Source organism: Mustela putorius, unplaced genomic scaffold, assembly GCF_011764305.1.
Source record: "Mustela putorius furo isolate JIRA1106 unplaced genomic scaffold, ASM1176430v1.1 tig00003846_pilon_pilon_pilon, whole genome shotgun sequence".
Lineage (NCBI taxonomy): Eukaryota > Metazoa > Chordata > Mammalia > Carnivora > Mustelidae > Mustela > Mustela putorius.
The window spans coordinates 3143236-3167919 of NW_025421999.1; the positions used below are offsets into that span (position 1 = coordinate 3143236).

Here is a 24684-nt window from a genome sequence, read left to right on the forward strand (position 1 = left end):
CACTGATTATAAAAACTCGCAATGTGCCAAAACAAAACAAAACAAAAATGGTAAAAGCTCACAATGTTAAGCCCCTCTGGTTTTCAAAGTTAATGAATTTTTCAATACGGTGTAGTACAATATTTTCTCTTCTTTATGATTTTAACATTTTCTTTTCTCTAGCTTACTTTATTGTAGGACTACAGTATATAATACATATGTATATTAACTCTTATTTCTTATATGTTAATATGTTCATCAACTATTTATGTTACTGGCAAGGCTTCCAGCAACAGTAGGCTATTAGTAGTTAAGTTTTGGTGGAATCAAAAGTTACACATGGATTTTCAACTGCATGGGGCTGATGCTCCTAGTCCCTGTGTTGTTTAGAGGTCAACTGTGTGTGTGCGTGTGTGTGTGTGTGTGTGTGTGTGTGTGTAAATGCTTGTGCTCCTGGCATAAAAAAAGAGAAAAGAAATACTGCTCTCTCACTCTGTGTCTTCATCCTAGTCACAGGGCAACACTCTTGACTACAAAGGCTCCCAATGAGACCACTGCCACGTTGGGTTAACTGCTCATTCAGTCCCCTCGACAAATCAGAACCTCTTCCAGGAAGGGACTAACTCTATCCCCTTTTCCCTCACCTTCCAGCAGCATCTTTCTGAGACAATGGACCTTTCTGAGAATGGAATCTGAAGCCCAGCTGCTTAGGTGGGCATCATTGTCCCAACACCGGCTAGCTCTGTGAACTTGGACAAGTTATTTAACCTATCTGGGTCTCATTTAATGTAGAAGGGGGATAATAATGGTGCTACTTTTTTAAGATTATTACAGAACTAAATAAGTTCATTCCTGTTAAGCACTTAGAACCTGAGAAGTTCAAAGTCAGGATGGAGACACATACTCAAATGTGGGAAGATTACAATCTTTAATTCATCTATCACCAAAAAACCACATAGAATCCTCTAATATGCTTTTCTCTTCCATCTTTTAATATCATCAATTTGTCTGACTAACATTAACATGATTTCTGAATCAGATTCATTCATCTACTAGAAATAGGGACAAGTGAAAATAGGATGGAAGAGGCAAAGATCCTGGTAAGAACAAATTAAACATATTCTTAGACAATACTGAAAAAATACTTGGAAGGTTAAAGTGAAAACAAATTCCTCTTTTCTTTTCATCCAACAAAATGTTTCCATTTCTCTAAATCTGGTCATTCTGGAAATTAGGATTACATTGGATTCTGTAAGCCAGTCAAAGAAGTTATTTCTAGGATCCACAGTGCCAATGGACTAAGGTTGCAACAATCATTGGCTGGCTTGCAAAACTGCTTTAAAGAAAACTCTTTAAAATTTAAATCAGGGCTTTCGCTTGAAGACCTGTGTAAATGATAGAAGGCTTCACCTGTAGACTCCAGGCGTCTTCCTGTTGTACAGCATTAACTGGCTGCCTCAGGAACAGTGGATTTCCTTCACAGTAGAATTCCTTTAGCTTCAGGTTCTGAAACTTTTGAAACAAAATAAAAACTTCATTGCCTGATAAAATAACAAACTTTACTTTTCAGGCTACATCTTACTTTATTTAGAACTTCTATTCCATGTTAGTATTTTAAGAGCAGGACATACTTTAGTTTTTAGAAGCTTAAGAGCCTTCATGCTGGCATGAATGGCAATGCAATGACCTTTCAGGTCCCTGGTGGCATCCTCTATACTAGACAATTGTGAAAACTTGTTCAGGATAATAGGATTGATTAGTAATAGAAGAGATATCAGTTAATTAATTAATCAATTATTAATTATTATAATTAATAATATTATTAATAATTATTATTAATCAATTATTTGATTATTCCCAATCAAAATGCTGAGAATATATTGCAAATAATGTATTTATTAAAAAACCAAGTATAATGAAAAATAACATTCTAATATACACAAATACTCAGGTCTCAAAGGCTGTGAACCAAGATCATTTATATTCAGTGAGAAAGGTAAGAGAAACAGAGGAAAATCAAAATGTTCTCATTATAACCTATTGTGCACAGTGAAAATAAAAAAGGAGAACAGATTTCACAAGGATATTTAATCTTCTATGAAGAAAACTTAAATTCAATTGTCTGCCATTGAGTCTACCATTATTAGGAGAAAAATAAAGGATTCTCTCATATTAATAGTGTGCCTTGCCCCCCAGGAAATCATGTGTTTTCCAAGTTAAATTCATTTAGAGAATTACTTTTCCAAGCCTCAGTTTCAGCTGTGAAATGGAAAAAAGAAGACCTATCTTCAGTGGTATGCTGGTAAAACAGTTCTCTGGAGATAAAAAATTTTTAAAAGCCCTGAATTGTAGCATGTTTTGATTAATTGGTGTAAATACTGCTACCATGGCTGATTCCATTCACCAAACACAGAGCCGGGAAGAGATGTGGAAAACTGGTTTCTATGAGCCACAATGAGCTGGCATCCTCACACTTATGGGAGAATTAAAGATATTTCCCTGATTTCAGCTTAGCGTTTGAAATTCAGCAAATTAAAATAATTGATTTAAAACATCTTTCGAGGGCACCATGTCACTAGGTCTCAAAAGTCTCAGGAAATTTCTACAACGTAGACAACATTTTGAAATAAAATACAGAACTCAAGGCCACATTGGAACCACCTTGTCTCCTAGTCCCAAAGCAGACATTCTGACTTTCCTAAGACAGTTTCCTATGTTGTCTACCATCAGGAAGCAACCTAGAGAGTTGAATCCAGTGGTAGCCCCAAGTCAGCGCTGGGTGTGCTGAAATGAAGAAAGCACTCCCCATGCTTAATAGAACCATCATTTTTCTCCTTTATGTCCTAAAGAACACTCCATAATTTATATCAAAATGCATAGCCCTTTTCCAAAACAGATACAAACTTGAATACCTTGCTATATGTAAATATCATTAACATATGAACCTCATTTCAAATTTGAGCATGGTTCAAAGGGCATACATTTCTCTTTAGGGGTCATGCTTCTCTTCCTTCAATTTCTGTCACTACACTTCCACCATACATGGCAATGAATCACTCTGTTTGCTACCTTGTTACACAAAATATTTCAGAAATAAGTTATCCTCCTGAAGGGGCATTAATTAATGAAATTCATTAGCATGTGTTTTGCAGGAGGCATTTCAGTAACCTGAAGTCACACCAATCTCTCAACGTCCATTCTGAATATTCCCCAGAATAACATTTTTTCATACCCTCTCTCTGGGCACTACTGGGTTTCTGGTCAGCCTTCCTTCTTAATAGGACAATATTTTTGGCCATTGTTGCCACTCCAGTAACATAATAAGTTACATTGTCTTCTATTTAATAAAATGTTGTTACAGCTTTTCAGAGTCTCTGCACCTGCCTACTCAACAACAGGAGCTATGAGTTTTATCTCAACTGGAACAATTTTGCCCCTCCCCCATAATAGAAATTTCTAGACATCTTTGGATGTCATAACTGGGAATGGGGGCATATTACTGGCCTCTAAGTAGTAAAGAGCAACGATGCCGCTAAACATTCTACCTTGCACAGGAGAGCCCCCACAGAGAATTATGAGGCCCAAAACTAGGTTGACTTTGGAAAACTCTTGATATAGAGGCAAAAAATTATAAATGCTCATTGATCTGTTCCCTGTGGAGAGGAGATTCTCAGCTGTAGGGAAATGAAGGTTCAAATGAGGGGTTTTATTTTTTTTTAAGATGAAGATCACTTGAGCTGAGAAAAAGATAAACAACTATGGGATCATGAGGGGAGAATTCAAGAGATAAGTGATATCATAAACTCAAACAATATTAGAATAACTGGAATCCCAAAAGAGGAAAGAGAGAGAGGAACAGAAGTTGTACTGGAACAAATTATAGTAGAGAACATCACTATTCTGGAGAAGGAAAGGAAACAGGCATTCAAGTGAAGCTTACAAATCTCAGTGACAAAGAGAAAATCCTGAAAGCAGCTCAAGACAAGAAATTCATGACCTAAAGGTCTAGAAACATTAGACCGGCAATAGACCTATCCACAGAGACCTGGCAGACCACAAAGGACTGGCATGATATATTCAGGGTGCTAAATGAGAACATAGTGATGAATAAACAGACAAGCATCCTGCTTTCATGGGAATTTATATTCCCTTGGACATAAAAGAATGGATTGTGGGTAAAGACAGATAATAAGCAGGTATTTGAATAAATAAATAAACATGCATTTATAATAGTGGTAAGTGACAAAGAAAATTTTAAGAACTGAGGTCACAGAGTAATGAGATGGCTACTCTGATTAGATTTCCAGGGAAAGTTTTCCTGGGAAGCTGATACCTGATCTGAGACCCATAACAGTATAGGAGAACCAGGCATGCAGAGATGAGGGAAGACTATTTCCTCAGGAAGGTAGGAGACCATACATTCAACTTCACCAGAGAACAAGATCTAGTATCTATTTATCAGCAAGAGAATGGTTTGATTGAGTCAAAGTTAGATTACTTTGCTACTTCATATCCTGATACCTGCAGAAGAGTCCTAGAAAAAAGCAGAAATGATAATTAAAGATGGTTGTTGAAGAAAGTAAAAGAGTTTTTCAGAATGAAGTCACTCGGGTTTTTTCACTGTCTTAATGAAATCTACCAAAAACTTCCAAATCCAGTAATAGAGAAAAAAAGTAATTCAGACAAAATATCTCAATAAAAATAAATACATATCAGAAATCTTCAAGGCATGAAAGAACTAAAAGACCAATAGAAAAACCAAGACAGGATTAAGGAGCACGTGGATAGCCAAAGAAATGAGTCTCACATTTAAAACCACTTTTTCCCCTGAGACCAGAAAGAAATTTTCACCCTGGAATAAGGTTAAATAAAAAAATATCCAACCCACACAGATAGCAGACCAACTTTGACTATCCTGGGTGACTCTTAGGTACTGAAAAAGAGGCACCATAGTTTTATTTCCATTGCACTAAAGGGTGCCATTACAACACTGTCAAAGTGACAAAGGAAAATGAAAATGTCTCTAGGAAGCTACATCATCTGTGGCCTCAAGGGCCTTTCAAAAATAATTTTTCAGATACAACGTCCTGGATATAATCAACCTAGCATCATAGCATTATACAGTTATAATATTGCTGTATTATACACCTAAAACTAATATAATATTGTATGTCAACTACACTTTAATAAATACATGTATTCAATATATATACATATATGTGTGTGAATATATATAGAGAGAAAGAAAATATTCACATATATATGTGTATACACACACACACACACACAAACACATATAAATATCACTTAGCACATGAGAAGAAAAGATGGTGCACTGGGTTGAATAGCATTTCTCTGGAGAACTCTAACTGATACAGGTAGATTAAACAGCACAAACAGCAGACAACAGAAATCAGCCCAAAAGTACTTCCCAATATTGAATTTCTCAGACTCTGACATTAAAATAGCTATACTTAACATGTCCCAGGAAATAAAAACCAAGTCTAAATTTTTCAGTAAATTACAGAAAAATACAAAAGTAACACAGTAGCACCACCGAGGTAGCTCAGTCAGTTGAGCATCCAACTCTTTTTCTTTTTTAATTTTTTATTTTTTATAAACATATTTTTATGCCCAGGGGTACAGGTCTGTGAATCGCCAGGTTTACACACTTCACAGCACTCACCAAAGCACATACCCTCCCCAATGTCCATAACACCACCCCCTTTCTCCCAACCCCCCTCCCCCCAGCAACCCTCAGTTTGTTTTGTGAGATTAAGAGTCACTTATGGTTTGTCTCCCTCCCAATCCCATCTTGTTTCATTTATTCTTCTCCTACCCACTTGAGCCCCCATGTTGCATCGCCACTTCTTCATATCAGGGAGATCATATGATAGTTGTCTTTCTCTGCTTGACTTATTTCATTAAGCATGATACGCTCTAGTTCCATCCATGTTGTCGCAAATGGCAAGATTTCATTTCTTTTGATGGCTGCATAGTATTCCATTGTGTATATATACCACATCTTCTTGATCCATTCATCTGTTGATGGACATCTAGGTTCTTTCCATAGTTTGGCTATTGTGGACATTGCTGCTATAAACATTCGGGTGCATGTGCCCCTTCGGATCACTACGTTTGTATCTTTAGGGTAAATACCCAGTAGTGCCATTGCTGGGTCATAGGGCAGTTCTATTTTCAACATTTTGAGGAACCTCCATGCTGTTTTCCAGAGTGGTTGCACCAGCTTGCATTCCCACCAACAGTGTAGGAGGGTTCCCCTTTCTCCGCATCCTCGCCAGCATCTGTCATTTCCTAACTTGTTAATTTTAGCTATTCTGACTGGTGTGAGCTGATATCTCATTGTGGTTTTGATTTGTATTTCCCTGATGCCGAATGATATGGAGCACTTTTTCATGTGTCTGTTGGCCATCTGGATGTCTTCTTTGCAGAAATGTCTGTTCATGTCCTCTGCCCATTTCTTGATTGGATTATTTGTTCTTTGGGTGTTGAGTTTGCTAAGTTCTTTATAGATTTTGGACACTAGTCCTTTATCTGATATGTCGTTTGCAAATATTTTCTCCCATTCTGTCAGTTGTCTTTTGATTTTGTTAACTGTTTCCTTTGCTGTGCAAAAGCTTTTGATCTTGATGAAATCCCAATAGTTCATTTTTTTGCCCTTGCTTCCCTTGCCTTTGGCAATGTTCCTAGGAAGATGTTGGTGGTGCTGAGGTCGAAGAGGTTGCTGCCTGTGTTCTCCTCAAGGATTTTGATAGATTCCTTTCTCACATTGAGGTCCTTCATCCATTTTGAGTCTATTTTCGTGTGTGGTATAAGGAAATGGTCCAATTTCATTTTTCTGCATGTGGCTGTCCAATTTTCCCAACACCATTTATTGAAGAGGCTGTCTTTTTTCCATTGAATATTCTTTCCTGTCTTGTCGAAGATTAGTTGACCATAGAGTTGAGGGTCTATTTCTGGGCTCTCTATTCTGTTCCATTGATCTATGGGTCTGTTTTTGTGCCAGTACCATGCTGTCTTGATGATGACAGCTTTGTAATAGAGTTTGAAGTCCGGAATTGTGATGCCACCAACTTTGGCTTTCTTTTTCAATATCCCTTTGCCTATTTGAGGTCTTTCCTGGTTCCATATAAATTTTAGAATTATTTGTTCCATTTCTTTGAAAAAGATGGATGGTACTTTGATAGGAATTGCATTAAATGTGTAGATTGCTTTAGGTAGCATAGACATTTTCACAATATTTATTCTTCCAATCCAGGAGCATGGAACATTTTTCCATTTCTTTGTGTCTTCCTCAATTTCTTTCATGAGTACTTTATAGTTTTCTGAGTATAGATTCTTAGCCTCTTTGGTTAGGTTTATTCCTAGGTATCTTATGGTTTTGGGTGCAATTGTAAATGGGATTGACTCCTTAATTTCGCTTTCTTCTGTCTTGTTGTTGGTGTATAGAAATGCAACTGATTTCTCTGCATTGATTTTATATCCTGACACTTTACTGAATTCCTATACAAGTTCTAGCAGTTTTGGAGTGGAGTCTTTTGGGTTTTCCACATATAGTATCATATCATCTGCGAAGAGTGATAATTTGACTTCTTCTTTGCCGATTTGGATGCCTTTAATTTCCTTTTGTTGTCTGATTGCTGAGGCTAGGACTTCTAGTACTATGTTGAATAGTAGTGGTGATAATGGACATCCCTGCCGTGTTCCTGACCTTAGCGGAAAAGCTTTCAGTTTTTCTCCATTGAGATTGATGTTTGCGGTGGGTTTTTCATAGATGGCTTTGATGATATTGAGGTATGTGCCCTCCATCCCTACACTTTGAAGAGTTTTGATCAGGAAGGGATGCTGTACTTTGTCAAATGCTTTTTCAGCATCTATTGAGAGTATCATATGGTTCTTGTTCTTTCTTTTATTGATGTGTTGTATCACATTGACTGATTTGTGGATGTTGAACCAACCTTGCAGTTGGAATAAATCCCACTTGGTCGTGGTGAATAATCCTTTTAATGTACTGTTGAATCCTATTGGCTAGTATTTTGGTGAGAATTTTCGCATCTGTGTTCATCAAGGATATTGGTCTCTCTTTTTTTGATGGGATCCTTGTCTGGTTTTGGGATCAAGGTGATTCTGGCCTCATAAAATGAGTTTGGAAGTTTTCCTTCCATTTCTATTTTTTGGGAACAGTTTCAGGAGAATAGGAATTAGCTCTTCTTTAAATGTTTGGTAGAATTCCCCCGGGAAGCTGTTGGCCCTGGGCTTTTGTTTGTTTGGAAATTTTTAATGACTGTTTCAATCTCCTTACTGGTTATGGGTCTGTTCAGGCTTGCTATTTCTTACTGGTTCAGTTGTGGCAGTTTATATGTTTCTAGGAATGCATCCATTTCTTCTAGATTGTCAAATTTGTTGGTGTAGAGTTGCTCATAGTATGTTCTTATAATAGTTTGTATTTCTTTGGTGTTAGTTGTGATCTCTCCTCTTTCATTCATGCTTTTATTTATTTGGGTCCTTTCTCTTTTCTTTTTGATAAGTCGGGCCAGGGGTTTATCAATTTTATTAATTCTTTCAAAGAACCAGCTCCTAGTTTCGTTGATTTGCTCTATTGTTTTTTTGGTTTCTATTTCATTGATTTCTGCTCTGATCTTTATGATTTCTCTTCTCCTGCTGGGCTTAGGGTTTCTTCCTTGTTCTTTCTCCAGCTCCTTTAGGTGTAGGATTAGATTGTGTACCTGAGACATTTCTTGTTCCTGAGAAAGGCTTGTACCGCTCTAGATTTTCCTCTCAGGACTGCCTTTGTTGTGTCCCACAGATTTATTTAGCCCACTAACATTCAGGGTAACTATTGAGAGATATGAATTTAGTGCCATTGATTGCCTGTAAGGTGACTGTTACTGTATATTGTCTCTGTTCCTTTCTGATCTACCACTTGTAGGCTCTCTCTTTGCTTAGAGGACCCCTTTCAATATTTCCTGTAGAGCTGGTTTGGTGTTTGCAAATTCTTTCAGTTATTGTTTGTCCTGGAAGCTTTTAATCTCTCCTTCTATTTTCAATGATAGCCTAGCTGGGTATAGTATTCTTGGCTGCATGTTTTTCTCGTGTAGTGCTCTGAAAATATCATGCCAGCTCTTTCTGGCCTGCCAGGTCTCTGTGGATAAGTCTGCTGTCAATCTAATATTTTTACCATTGTATGTTACAGACTTCTTTTCCTGGGATGCTTTCAGGATTTTCTCTTTGTCACTAAGACTTGTAAATTTTACTATTAGGTGACGGGGTGAGGGCCTATTCTTATTGATTTTGAGGGACGTTCTCTGAACCTCCTGAATTTTGATGCTCGTTCCCTTGGCCATATTGGGGAAATTCTCCCCAATAATTCTCTCCAGTATACCTTCTGCTCCCCTCTCTCTTTCTTCTTCTTCTGGAATCCCAATTATTCTAATGTTGTTTCGTCTTATGGTGTCACTTATCTCTCGAATTCTCCCCTCGTGGTCCAGTAGCTGTTTGTCCCTCTTTTGCTCAGCTTCTTTATTCTCTGTCATTTGGTCTTCTATATCACTAATTCTTTCTTCTGCCTCATTTATCCTAGCAATGAGAGCCTCCATTTTTTATTGCACCTCATTAATAGCTTTTTTGATTTCAACTTGGTTAGATTTTAGTTCTTTTATTTCTCCAGAAAGGGCTTTTATATCTCCCGAGAGGGTTTCTCTAATATCTTCCATGCCTTTTTCTAGCCCGGCTAGAACCTTGAGAATTGTCATTCTGAACTCTAGATCTGACATATTACCAATGTCTGTATTGATTAGGACCCTAGCCTTCGGTACTGCCTCTTGTTCTTTTTTTTGTGGTGAATTTTTCCGTCTTGTCATTTTGTCCACATAAGAGTATATTAAGGAGCAATTAAAATACTAAAAGGGTGACAAAGACCCCAGGAAAATATGCTTTAACCAAATCAGAAGAGATCCCAAATCATGAGGGGGGAGAAAGGGGATAAAAAGAGGTTCAAAAAGAAAAAAAGAAAAAAAAAGAATTAAAAAAAGAAAACGAATAAAGAAAAGTATAAAAAAGAAAAAATATATATATTAGATAAACCAGTTTAAAAAAATTAGCAGAAGAGGAGAATAAAAATGAAAAAGAAAAAAATTAAATTAACTGCAAGACTGAAAAATCACAGGGAGAAAGCCATGAGTTCCGTGCTCTCCTTGGTATTGAAATCGCACTCCTTGGTAGGTGAACTTGGTCTTGGCTGGATTTCTTGTTGATCTTCTGGGGGAGGGACCTGGTGTAGTGATTCTCAAGTGTCTTTGCCCCAGGCGGAATTGCACCGCCCTTACCAGGGGGCGCGCTGAGTAATCCGCTCGGTTTTGCTTTCAGGAGCTTTTGTTCCCTGAGCGCTTTCCGTAGAGTTCTGGAGGATGGGAATACAAATGGCGGCCTTCTGGTCTCCGGCCTGGAGAAGCCTAGAGCCCGGGGCCCCTGTCCTCAGTGCGCCCTCAGAGAACAGTGCCCAGTTACTCCCGTCTGCCTGACCTCCGGCCGCGCTCAGAGCTCACCGAGCCTGCAACCGGTTCAAGGTAGCCCCGAGCTGTGAGCTTACTGTCGGCTCTGTCTCTGTAGCCGGCTTTCCCGTTCCAGTACCCGCAAGCTCTGCGACACTCAGACACCCCTGATCCTTCTGTGACCCCGCGGGACCTGAGGCCACCCTGACCCCGTGTGGGCTTCGCCCCGGTTTAGCCTCTGGAGCGATGTCCCTCAGCGGAACAGACTTTTAAAAGTCCTGATTTTTTGCTCCATTGCTCCGCCGCTTTCCGGGAGCCGTCCCCTCCCCCTGGGGTCTATCTTTCCGTCACTTTGGATTCACTTCTCCGCCAGTCCTACCTTTCAGAAAGTGCTTGTTCTTCTGTTTCTAGAATTGCTGTTCTTCTCTTCGATCAAATGAAAGGTTATAGGCAGGAATAAGTCTTCCCAGGATTTGGTAGGTGTCCCATTCCACATTCTCCCACACAAATGGAAAGAACTCAAGCATCCAACTCTTGATCTCAGCTCTGGTCTTGATCTCAGGGTCGTGAATTCAAGCCCCCCTTTAAAAAATATGTGGGGCGCCTGGGTGGCTCAGTGGGTTAAGCCTCTGCCTTCGGCTCAGGTCATGATCTCAGTGTTGTGGGATCAAGCGCAGCATTGGGCTCTCTGCTCAGCAGGGAGCCTGCTTCTCCTCCCTCTCTCTGCCTGCCTCTCTGCCTACTTGTGATCTCTGTCAAATAAATAAATAAAATCTTTTTAAAAAAATAAAAATTAAAAAAAAAATTTTTAAGTAACATGATAGATTTGAAAAATAACCAACCAAAAATTGTACTGCTGAATAAAACTGAAAGAAATAACCTAATGGATGGGTTAAAAAATACATTAAACACAGTAAATTATTCCATTGTAAAATATCGGGAGGAAATATCTAGAATGAAGCACAGAGAGACAGAAAACAGTTTGGGGGAAAGGGTAAGATAAAAAAGAGATATAGTGAGAAGATGTAACATACAGGAAACTAGAGTTGCAAAAGAAGGGGGAGGCAGAAGTAACACTGAAAAAGACAATGATGAAGAATTTTTCAAAAAACAAGGAAAAACATTAATTGACATATCTAAGAAGTCCAAGAAATTCCAGGTATTATTCCAGGGATAAATAAAATGAAGTTTATATCTAGACACATCATATTTGAAATGCAGAACATGAAAGACATGAGGAAATGTTTAAAGCTACCAGGAAAAGGAAAACAGGTTACCTAACAAGAAGCAAGAGCTACACTTCTCCCAGACCTCTCAACAGCAAAAATGGAAGCTAGAAGAAAATGGAACAGTATAGAAAGTAGTGAAATATAGTACTGTCACTTTAAAACTTTATACTCAGTAAAATTTATTCTTCAAGAATAAAGTTAAAAGAAAGATAGTTTAACTCAAACAAAAACTGTGAAACTGAACCACAGGTAGACTCATTTTTAAAGAAAACTAAAAAATGTGATTCAAGCTAGAAACAAATATAGAATCCCAAAAGGAAGAATGGAGAGATGGGAAGAACTGAATAACAAGAAGAATATGAACCCTGCAGATAAATCTAAATGAATACTATCTGTATAAAATAATAGTAAAATCTTTTAAAATAGAAAATTATATTTAAAATATAATTGTATTTAAAATACAAAATTATACAAATAAAATATCTAAGAATAGAGGTCGATAAAGTGTTGTAAAGTTTTTACATTGTCTAAGAGGAGGATCTAAGTATTAATTAATAATACATTTTCATAAAGCAAGTAGGATTTTTTTAATTTTAAGGTAGTAAATTAAAAGAATAAAAACACTGTATAAAAATGCCTTACAAGGGTGCCTGGGTGGCTCAGTGGGTTAAAGCCTCTGCCTTTGGCTCAGGTCATGATCCCAGGGCCCTGGGATCGAGCCCCGCATCAGGCTCTCTGCTCAGTGGGGAGCCTGCTTCCTCCTCTCTCTCTCAGTGCCTGCCTCTCTGCCTGCTTGTGATCTCTGTCTGTCAAATGGATGAATGAAATCTTTAAAAAAAAAAATTGGGGGTTCCTGGGTGGCTCAGTGGATTAAAGCCTCTGCCTTCAGCTGGGGTCATGATCCCAGGGTCCTGCTTTCTGCTCAGCGGGGAGCCTGCTTCCCTTCCTCTCTCTTCGCCTGCTTGTGATCTCTGTCTGTCAAATAAATAAGTAAAATCTTTTTTTAAAATGCCTTACAAAGATTTTTTTAAATGGAATCACAAAAATCTCTAATCATATCAAAGAAGAGAAAAGAGAAAGGGAACACAGAGTTAGCAGAACAAATTACAAATATACAAGAAGATACTGAGCTAGTCTGAAATAAATCAGTAACTACATTAAATTTAGATGAACTAAAAGCTGCAATATAAAGACAAAAGTTATCACACTGGACTTCTTAAAATGAAGAGTCATATGCTATTTATAAGAAATATATACCCAAAACCTAAGGCTATAGAAAGGCTGAAAGCAAGAATTAAAATAGATGTATCCTGCAAACATGAATCCAAATATATGTAGCTGATAAAGCCACATTAATATAAAACAATTCAACTTTAAAGCAAAAAGCATTATTTGCCATAATTCAGAATACATAAGCATGGAGCCAAGACATCAAAATCTTAACAAGCACCACTGCCGATTCTTAGGTACTCTCAAATCTATTTGATAAGGATCCCTATTTCATAGGGATTACAATCTGAAAAACATAGAGGAATAAATAGGAAATCCTTAAAACCAGGATTTCCAAACCAAAACACTGACATTTTAGACCAGATAATACTTTGTTACAGGGGACTGTCCCTCACAGGATAGAACATTTAGCAGGACCTCTACCTCCCCACTAGATGCTGACAGTACCACCGCATCTCCTCAGTTGTGACGACCAAAAATGTCTCCAGATACTCCCAAATGTCGCTGAAGGGCAAAATCTTCTCTGGTTGAAATTTACCGCCTTAGACCAACTTTTTTCTTACTCATTCTCACCAATCAGTTCTGATTTTTCCAGCAAGACAATGCCATTATGTTTGGTTGTTTGGTCAAGTCCATATCCAGCCAATGCGTCCATCCACCCACCGGTCCACCTATCAAGTATTTATTGGGTGTCTAGTTTGCAGGATGCACCATTCTAGGAGTTGGGAATACATCAGTGAAAAAAAGACAGAAATCCCTGCTTTCACAGAGTTCACATTTCAGGGTGGCTGTGTGGGGCAGAAAAAACTCACCATCTAAATCAAAATCAATGCATAAAGAGGCTGCCTAAGACCTGCATTACTGAATTTCAGCCCAAGTCCCTTTTTAAATTTTTTCTCATTTTTTATTAGGTTTACCCCTTGAAAAACACTGGCCCTCTTTCAGAAATCATTTAAACTCAGCTTCTATCACATGGCAGAAAAAAGCCAGCAGCCCTGACTCTGACTCCAAGAGCAAATAACCCTATGCTTCCTTTCTCTCAACAAGTGAGGTGAGTGTTACTTAAATTTTGGAATCTACGTTTTGAAGATAAAAAGCATTCCCTTTGTCACCTCAATCACTCTGAGCCATTTGTCTCGAACAAGAAACTTCCAAGAGTAATGAGTAAGAGTTAAACACTGTTCACCACCCCCCATACCATGTAGAATGGGGTACTCCGGAGCACTTAGAGTCGGTCATCCAGGACCAGTTCATCTCTAAAGCTGATAAGAGCACACAGAGAAGTAAAAAGGCAGAACTTGGAGTATTTACTTTAGCTAAGCAGGGAATATCAGTTTTACCTGCAACTTAATGAAGCCCTCAATTTTTGAGCCAGAATTTTAACAAAACCCTCACTGCATCCAGGGTAATATTTTATGAATTTTCTCTATGCTTTTCATTTCAAAAAGTCTTTCTCATGAAATTTTAGAATTTGAAGGGTGAAAGACGCAATCACATATAATTCGACACTCTCCTCCTTGCCTCCCTCCATATAAGAAACAGCAGAAAACATGATCTCATTCTCGTAAAACTAGTGACAGGCAAGGCATTTAGTCAAGTTTTGGAACTCACTAATTCTCTATTAGCTAAGCTTACATCACTTACATAAAACCACAGAGGCCACAAGGGGTTTTCATTAGGCAAGCATTGGCTTATATCCCATTTTTTTAAAGGTCACTGAATGTTGTTTTAAATGTATATCTCCTAATAAACTCAGCCACTGAAGGCAGCACCGACAACCAAAGAAAATATACTATTTTCAAATTAAGGTCAAATTTTAGAGAGGATTTAATGAGCTTCAGGGATAGGGTACAGTTTTCCTTAATATTCAACAGAGACAGAAAATAAACTATAGGCAGGAGAACAAGAACAAAGTCCATCTCTAAAGTTGCTGTTCCAGAGGCAGAAAAGTGAAGGGAATGCGGCAGACAAATGGACTTTCTCATGGACTACTGAGCAAAGTGGATACCTCGAACTGAAACACTAGATGGTGGAGACCTTTGCAGATGTCCTTGAACACAGCTTCATGGACACTTCCCTGCACATCAGTTTTAAACTTTTAGGCTGCTTTCTAAACATCTTGCAACAGAGTTTCAAAAGTTTGGACAGAAATTTTGATACAAGACAAACATCACAATTTCATTTTTCCCAGGCAGTTCCTTTCCCACGATTGCACTGAGCTTTTGACCACTCAAGCACATTTTTGATTGTGGACATTTTGAAATTTTATATAACCATTCTCCATGTGTTTGGTCAGTTCCATAGAACTATTTCTCTCCACCAAAAGCTAACTGCCCTCCCTAGATGTGCACTAGCACATGTTTGTATGCATCTGCTCATACATAGAAATCATTCTGTTGAAAGCAGGTGACCTCATCTGTCAATAAGAGTTATTCAAAAATATAATGCCTTTCTTCACTTGACTTTGAATTAAGCACACAAAAGTAAAACAGAAGACCCTGGCATAATTTGTGGAATATTTAGGCTTTATGGATTAGACAAATAGGAGGCTGAAGTGACACTAAGCCAGGGTCTGTGCCATGCTAGATGAAGGCAAGTGTCTAGAATCAAGGACACCATAACAAGATGAGCTTAGACTGGCATGGATCAAAATCAATCAGCATCAGCTACAAATAGAGAAACTTTTTTAAACTCTAAGTATTTGAGAGAAGAAAGGACATTAGGACAAGTAGCTGGCAACAATTTGAGTAAAGGGTCTAAGAAAAAGGGAGTTCAGTAATGAGGAGTCCTATTTTCAGAGGAATCTGGTGTGACAATCAGAAAGCAAGTGAGAAAAGAGGATGAAAGGAGACAGAAATAAACAGAATCCCTGGCGACAATCCAAGGAAAGTTTCCCCTTCAGGGAAACTGGGTTTTTGTCTTATTGTTCAACCAAAGTAGGCCAGGAGACTGTAAATGGGTCTGCAGAGAAAAATAACTTGGAACAGCTATTGAAGCAAAAAACACATGGAGAACAGAAAGCAGAGTAAGGTGCTAATAAGACTGTACCCATCTGGCATACCTCTGCACATACAAATCGGTGGTTATTCTGCTATTGGCAAGTTAAAATCATTCAGGTGCTCTTATGGCTTTAAAAGCATGTGGAAGTGTCCCTGTATTTGGGATGGATTCAGTGGCAAGTAGCTCAGAACAAGCTTTGAAATAAAAAGAAAATAATATTTACCATCTACCATGGGCCAACCACAAGTAAAAGCTTTATATATATTATCTCATTTAATCATCTATTTATTCTGTATTCGCTGAACACAAACTGTTGTGACTAACCCTTTCCCAACAATGTTATGATAGAAGTGTTATTAATGTCCCCAATTTCCATAGGGGAAAAAAGAAAACACAAAGTGCTTGAGTTATGTGCTCAAGGTCACACAACTGGTAAATTGCTAACTTAGGCATATTTAATTTTTGTTTGGGAATAGTGGATTCAAATAGTCTCTTTGCCACTCAAATGATTTGTGTTTCTGGGAAAGTTACTTACATTTTTTTTCTCCTATGTTTCTCATACTGTGAAAGAGAAAAGTGTTTGCCCTGTTCTCAAATCTGATTTATGATGACTCTGAAGAATTCTTGAAGGAAAAAAGGGGGGCACTGATAAAATGGAATAGGTGCTATAGCTATTATCCCTCCCATAAATAGTCCAAGCATATTTTTCTCATGACAACACCACTGCATGAGGCTTTTTCTCCTTGTATGTTTTCTTCTTATAAAAACACTATATGCCTACAGACCTCAGGGATACACAAATACTCAAGATTCTTAACTCCAACACAGAACCTGTTTATGGAGGCCACGGCTTCACATGAATGTTAATACCATGAATTTGAAACTGAAAGCAAACAGCAACTTTGGAAAATGAAGCATTGGCTATGCTTTACATCTTTTAAAGCCTATTTCCTCAATGCCTAGAAAAGCAAAGACTTTCCCATGAGTTATCATATTGTAAGTTATCATATTACATGTCCTTATAACTATTTTACAAGACCTGAGCCTCACTTCCAAATACAACCACCTGATGTAAATGGAAAACTTTATAAAGACAAAAGTTAGAGACTACTACACATTGTATGATGATGGATTTGACCAAACTTTCTCCAAAATAAAACTCAGTGTTTAAAACTACATGCTAAAAATCTCTTCAATGTTTAGATTGGCTGATAGATCAATGTTGAGGAAGATGTGTCAATGGTATACATGCACCAAGTGCATCCACAGAGTGGCTGAAAAAGAGTAACATATAAAACTCAGCTTCCAACTTAATAGGCATTTCTTGTGTTCACATACCAAAATCTTAGTTTCTGTGTAAAGTATCTTCCAGAGTAAGTAAGCACTGTATTGTTCAAGGAATGCCCCTTGAGTATCATTTTAGTTGAGGATACAGGGAAACTCTCGGAACCCAAACTCCCTGTGAGATGAAAGAACGGCCTCATTTATTTGTGTAGCACAACAGAGACTGCCCCGACCGTCGTTCGTGACACAAAAAATTTGTTCCTCAGTATTTCTTTTTTTCTCAGAGGAAAGTTCTAATATGTGAAGAGCCCTGGGCTTGCAGCCAAAAATCTTGAGCACAAGTCCAAACACTACCACTGCTCTATACTTCCGGACAGGGGTGCTCCAGGTGTGGTCCCCAGACTTGCAGCATCAGTATCACCTGAGAACTTCACAGGAACACCAATTCTCGGGCAACCCAACCTACTGAATCAGAAACTGTACAGATGTGGGCCAGCCCTCTGCCTTTTCATAAGTCATCCAGGGACTCTGATGCCCTCTCAAGTCTAAGGGCCACTGCCATAGGTAAATTACTTCTCTGGAGCCTCAGTACTAAACAGGAATAATAATACCAGATTTTGGTCTTTTCCCATAAGCTATTCAAAATCTAATTGCTGTGAATATTTAATAACATGCAACATTGTTTTGCAATTTAATTACTAAATAATTGCAAAATAATGCTCTAGAAATATAACTTTTAGTGCCATTTCTCAATCTGAAAAGTACAGTTATGACCGTTCAGGCAGTTAGACTAATGGAGGATTCTGATCACAAGTGTTACAGAAACATGAAGCTTTCTGTTAGGTCTGCAAATGTTTTGTAGATCTTCTGTTATACACTTCACATCAAAGGCAAATGTCATGATGCCCCTGGTAATCATCATTAAAACTTTTTCTCACTTTAGTCAGGTCAACTCTTTCTTCCCAATGACTACAATTTGAAAAATAGCTGGGCTCTTGAGGGAAAGAGGAGCTGGAGAAAGATCTTTGCTTAAAAGATTTTTTAAAGATTTAAAAATGATTCTTTTGAGGGAACTAAAAAACTCAATAGTTTACTTAACTTACAGTCTATCTGCAAGACAGACTTGAAAAGAATTATTCTACTACGTGGAATAAATCAAACAGTACCACAGAAATGGTAGCACCAAAAGACTGTTTGGGAAAACCTGGAAGTCATCACAGGACAGAGAGAGGTGAACTAAGACTTGCACAATGGTAAGACTTGACAGCCTTCACAAATTCAATATTAACAACATGCAATCACTAAACATTCAAAACTATGTGTTTTTAGAAGATAGTTTGGTGATTTCTTTTTTTTTTAATATAATTTTTTATTTTTTATAAACATATATTTTTATCCCCAGGGGTACAGGTCTGTTTCTAAGGAGTCCATTTGTTGTGAGGCGCACTGGGTGTTGAACGGAGATGCTGAATCACTCTATTTGCACACCTGAGATTAATGTTATCTTATATGGTAATTAACTGGAATTTAAATAAAAATTTTTCAGAAGAAGTAACCATGCAATTACCACATGACTCAGCAATTCCACTTTTAGGTATATACCCCAAAGAAATGAAAACAGAAACTTAAACAGATACTTGTACAACTCATGTTCACAGCAGCATTATTCTTTTTTTTAAAAGAATTTATTTATTTATTTGACAGACAGAGACCCCAAGTAGGCAGAGAGGCAGGAAGAGAGAGAGGAGAAAGCAGGCTCCCTGCTGAGCAGAGAGCCCAATGCAGGGCTCGATCCCAGGACCCTGGGATCATGACCTGAGCCGAAGGAAGAGGCTTTAACCCACTGAGCCACCCAAGCGCCCCACACAGCAGCATTATTCTATATAGCCAAAAGGTGGAAGGAGCCCAAATGTCCACTGACAAATGAGTGGAAAAACAGAGTGTGACAGATATGTACAATGAAATATGATTCAGCCTTTAGGAAGAAAGGAAATTCTAACCCAGCCTACAACATAGATGAACTGTGAAGACATTATGTTAAGTGAAACACAGTCACAAATGGACAAAGAAGATGTGAAACACACACACACACACACACACACACACACACACAGGAATATTATGCAGCCATCAAAAATGAAATCTTGCCATTGCAACGATGTGGATAGAACTAGAGAGTATTATGCTAAGCAAAATAAGTCAATCAGAGAAAGACAATTGACATATGATCTCACTGATATGAGGCATTTGAGAAACAAGAGAGAGGATCATAGGAAAAGGGAGGGAAAAATGAAATAAGAAACCAGAGAGGGAGACAAACCATAAGAGACTCTTAATCTCAGGAAACAACCTGAGGGTTGCTGAAGGGGAACAGGATAGGCGGGATGGAGTGGCTAGGTGATGGATACTGGGGAGGGTATGTGCTGATGAGTGCTGTGAATTGCATAAGACTAATGAATCACAGACCTGTATGTTAATAAAATAAATAAAATAAAATAAAATAAAATGTAATATGTGGGGGAAAACAAACAAACAAACAAGAAATACAGTCACAAAAGGACAAGTTATTGCATGTTTCTATGAGGTATATTGTACTTAAATAAGGTTCCCAAATGTCAAATTTATAGAGACAGAAAGAACAGTGGCTGCGAGGGGCTGGGTGAAGGGAGGGGAATGGGGAGAGAGTGTTTAAGGGGAACAAAGTTTTGGTTGGAGAAGGTGAAACACTTCTGGAAACAGCTGATGATGGCTGTGCAACATTGTGAATCTATATCTGGTGCCACAGAACTGGACACAAAAGTGTGTAAATGGTACATTTTATGTTACACATATTTTAACAAATAAACCACATTTTTTTCTAAAACAGACTTTACACTCATTTTTCATATTTGAGTTGCTTTCAGTGTAAATTTCTTTAAGGGTAAAAAGGACTGAAATCTCAGCTTGGAGCTGATCAATCAGCTAAAGTATTTAATAGATCAAAAATTATTTACTGGGTGCCTGGGTGGCTCAGTGGGTTAAGCCTCTGCCTTCAGCTTAGGTCATGATCCCAGGGTCCCGGGATCGAGCACCACATCGGGTTCTCTGCTCAGCAAGGAGCCTGCTTCTCCCTCTGTCTCTGCCTGCCTCTCTGCCTATTGGAGATCTCTTTCTTTCTGTCAAATAAAAAATATATATATTTATTGAAAACCTTCTGGATTGATGAGCTTCTAACTATTGCCCTGCATGTGGAACTAAGCTTGCTTGGGTATAAAAATGCAATAAGAAAAAAGGCCATTTCTTTTCCAAAAGTCAGACATCACCAAGACCAACTATTCCTCGGTTTTTTGAAATACAGTAAAGTCAAAATTCACTTCCAAATGAGAAAACGTATATTTTTCATTGTTCATGGCTCAAAAACAACTAACAAAAGTGTCACCTTGGATTAATTACAAGGGATAAAAATGCATGCTCTGGAAAGTTATATTTTCAAAAAGTCTGAGGTAACCAAAGCAGTATAAAATAAAAAACATTTAAAATATTTATGATAGGAATCAGAGTTCACTTAGTTCAAACAATTTCAGCAGGCAGAGAACACATAGGAAGGAATGGGAGAGAACAGGTTTTGAAATTTGAGAACAAAGCAAATCTTTGAGTCATCTGTATAACCCAAAGTTCCAATTACTACAAAGTTTTACAACATTTACAATATTTTTCTAACTTCAGTAGCATAAACAAAGTTATATTTCACTTATAATAGAGGTAGACTCTACTTACTCCTGAAGGAAATGTCTGAATAAAATTTCCAGCTATGTCTAGGATTCTTAGGTTTATAAGATCGCAAAGTTCCTGTGTCAGAAAACAAAAGAGAGATTTTTAAGAATCTAATATGTAGAATCATAAATTTCTTCCAGCTTCAAACTTGATGGGATTGACCTTCTTTCCTAATTACCTGATCAATTCTTCAGCACCCCCTCCTGGAGCAGATCCATAGGTCCAGGGGTGTCTGTATGGTCTCCATTCCTTGGACTACTCCAGGGCAACATGGTGGCCAAGAGTTAGACTGTTTGTGGGTTCAAATCTGACCTCTGATGCTATGTAACTATGGACAAATTTCTTAATCTCTTCGTACTTCAGTTTCCCCATTTGTAAAATGAAAATGGTAATGGAAGCCCTTACTTTAATATGGTTATTGAATGGATTAAATAAGTTACTAATCAGAAAGTGCTTACTGAAAGGCCTTATAGTGAGAACTTGGTAGATATTACCAAAATCAAAATACAAAGCAGTTTTAAAAAACAGAAAACAGGTGTAAAAGGTCTATCAACAATTCCAAAGGCATTTATTTTACATCTACCTTTTGCTTAGCACTGTGCTGACACAATCCTTTCCTTATAAAAAAATAAAATCTGTTACTGTCTCTATCTACATGCCCAATGTGACTGAATGGGCATATACATTCACACCCGTGTGCAAACATACATGTAATTCATAATGTACCAGGGATGCCTGGGTGGCTCAGTCAGTTAAGCATCCAACTCTTGATTTCAGTTCAGGTCATGATCTCAGGGTCCTGGGATCAAGGCCCACATGGAACCCAGCATCAGGTTCTGAGTTCAGCGAGGAGTCGGCCTGAGATTTTCCTCCCTCTCCCTCTCCCTCTGCCTCTCCCCAACTCATGCTTATGCTCCCTCTTCTAAATAAATAAACAAAATCTTTTTAAAAATTAAAAATATAGAAATAAACTTTAAGATTTTTAAAAATATAATGTACCAGAAAATGATTCATAATTTGTTCATTAGCAAAAGAAATGAGTACTTCCTATAATGTCTTACTATTTATAATGTAGACCAAAAAGAACAATGATAGGCTGAATCATATTAAATGTACAAGGACATATAATCATAGGCATTCTTTACATAATACTTCAGGACAAGACCTACTAGCATTTAAATTTTTTAAAGTCCAAACTCCTCAGGATTTAAAAAAAAAATTGTAGTAAGAATATTGAGTTTAAGTACAGACTTTTAAGTCAGATGGACATGGATTTGAGTCCCTTCTCTGACCTTTGCAAACTGTATTCAAGTCATATAACCTCTCTGTTCTTTATTTTAAATGGGTAGGGGTGCTTGGGTGGCTCAGTTGGTTGAGCATCTGTCTCAAGTCATGATTTCAGGGTCTGGGTCTGAGCCCCACATCAGGCTCCCTGCTCAGCAGGGAGTCTGCTTTGCTCCCTCTCTCTCTATCCCTCCCCCACCCTTGTGTTCTCACTCGCTTTCCCTCTCTTGCAAGTAAATAAAACATTTTTTAAAAATGAAATAAAATGGTTTAATAAAAAGAACAACATCCCAGAGTTGTTATGAATACTAAATAATATAATGCTTCATGACAATGATCGTGGTACTACTGTTACTGTTTTTCCCTCACATAAAGGTATTACACTTTTAATAGATTTAGTTTGTAATTTTGAGAACTGTTCTTACTCATCTGCAGAAATTGGGATTTTTTTAAGGAATTGAAGAATAAAATTTTTGAAATATACTTTTTCACATATCAGATTACAGTTTGCACAGAATTTTTATTTATTTATTTTTATTTTATTTTTTAAGATTTTCTTTATTTATTCATGAGAGACAGAAAGAGAGGAGGCGGCAGAGGAATAAGCAGACTTCCCAATGAGCTGGGAGCCTGTTGTGGGACTCAATCCCAGGACCCTGGGATCATGAACTGAGCTGAAGCCAGATGCTTAACCAACTGAGCCACTTAGGCACCCAGAATTTTTAAATAGAATATCCTCTTGAGAGAAAAATAAAACAGCAGGAATTGATCTACTTTTTGTATTCCTCAACTTACTGCATGACATGCATCCCCTCCTATCAAATTAACTTTAATTTGCACAGGGAAGGAAGGTAAACTCAGTGACAAATTCCTAGCAGGAAACTGTACTCTTAAACTGGGAAATTTGAGGAGAGTTTAATAAAGCCATAATTTATAAACGTTTGGCAAGGTTCCCACAAAGTTCCCAAAAGCTGGCAACAGCAAGGAGTTCTTTTCAGCTATGGGCCTAAAAAGCCAAGGGAAAGTAGTAATTGTCCATATGAGGATCACCTAATATTCATTACGGTCTACTAGAGAAGTGTGCAAACAACTTACAACATTCTATCAGGAAGGGTACCATGGGTATACCATCTGGTACTCATTCTCCTCCTGCCCTTTCAACTCCTACTAGTGGCTCTCACTGGCCATATCCAAGAGGAAGCCAGAGGACAAAGCAGCTTACTGATGCCCATGCAGGTCAGTTTTCCAAGCACAAAACATGTTGGGAAAAGATGGAGAAGAGATTTGTAGGAAAAATGGAAGTATATAGCACATATTCCAAAACCAAAATGTACTTAACATTTATGCCATACATAAGGCTTCCAGATAAAATACAGGAGGTTTGCTTAAATTTACATTTCAGACAACAATTTTTTTTTTAGTAGAAGTATGTCCCATGTTATATTTGGAACATATATGTACTAAAAAATTATTCGTTCCTTATCTGAGATTCAAGTTTAAATGAGCATCCTGTACCCTCATTTACTAAATTTGGCCTCCCCAGCTACGTAGAATATCCAAGTGATAACCCTCTTTCGTCATAGGGCTTTGGGAATGGACTATGCCTAATCAGAGGGAAAGCAAATAATGGCTTGTACTCAGATGTCCAAATCTATTCCATAACCACTCTCCACTGTGTCACAATGAGCTCTTCCCCGAGAAAATTTGGATCCATGTTTAGCTTACCTCTGGCAAAACTTCAATGTTGTTTCCCACCAGAAGAAGCTTCTGGAGCTTCTTCAAGAACTTAATCTCTTCAGGTATGTAAATGAGCTGATTGTAGTTAAGTTGAAGTTCAGAAAGATTCTTAAGAAAACAAAGTTCTTTAGGAATGCTGGCTAGCTGGTTATGATTCATACTCAAATATATAAGGCTTTTTAATCTAAAAAATAAAGTATGTGAAAGAAATTCATGAGAATAAGAAAGCCCTTTTACTTATCAGAAGCATGTGTCAATTCATTTTTTTTGTAGCTCATCTGAGCCTCACTTTCATCATGGGTTCACAACTACTACAAATACTATGAGCATAAAAAATCTTTACTATAGGGGCACCTGGGTCGCTCAGTGTGTTAAGGCCTCTGCCTTCATCTCAGGTCATGATCTCAGGGTCCTGGGATCAAGCGCCGCATCAGGCTCTCTGCTCAGCAGGGAGCCTGCTTCCTCCTCTCTCTGCCTGCCTCTTTGCCTACTTGTGATCTGTCTGTTAAATAAATAAATTAAATCTTAAAAAAAAAATGCATCCTCTTTCTAAAAAAGTTTTAAAAAAATCTTTACTATAATTTAACTTTTAAAGATATTTTATAATCAGATAGCTTATGTTAAAAGAATGTTATGTAATCAAAACATTGATTTAAGAGAGAGAAAACTCTATTTTC

The 24684-nt window shown here is 37.7% G+C and overlaps 1 protein-coding gene across 1 annotated transcript in view; it reads right to left on the reverse strand.

Moving 5' to 3' along the window:
- LRRC69 (leucine rich repeat containing 69) overlaps positions 1 to 24684 on the reverse strand; it is a 97259-nt gene that overhangs the window by 23287 nt on the left and 49288 nt on the right. Inside the window, exons 4-6 of the mRNA XM_004768593.3 lie at positions 23996 to 24191; positions 20990 to 21061; positions 1390 to 1491 (exon numbers count right to left, since the gene is read on the reverse strand). Coding sequence (XP_004768650.1) covers positions 1390 to 1491; positions 20990 to 21061; positions 23996 to 24191 — 370 coding nt within the window. The remainder of the gene's footprint in view (positions 1 to 1389; positions 1492 to 20989; positions 21062 to 23995; positions 24192 to 24684) is intronic.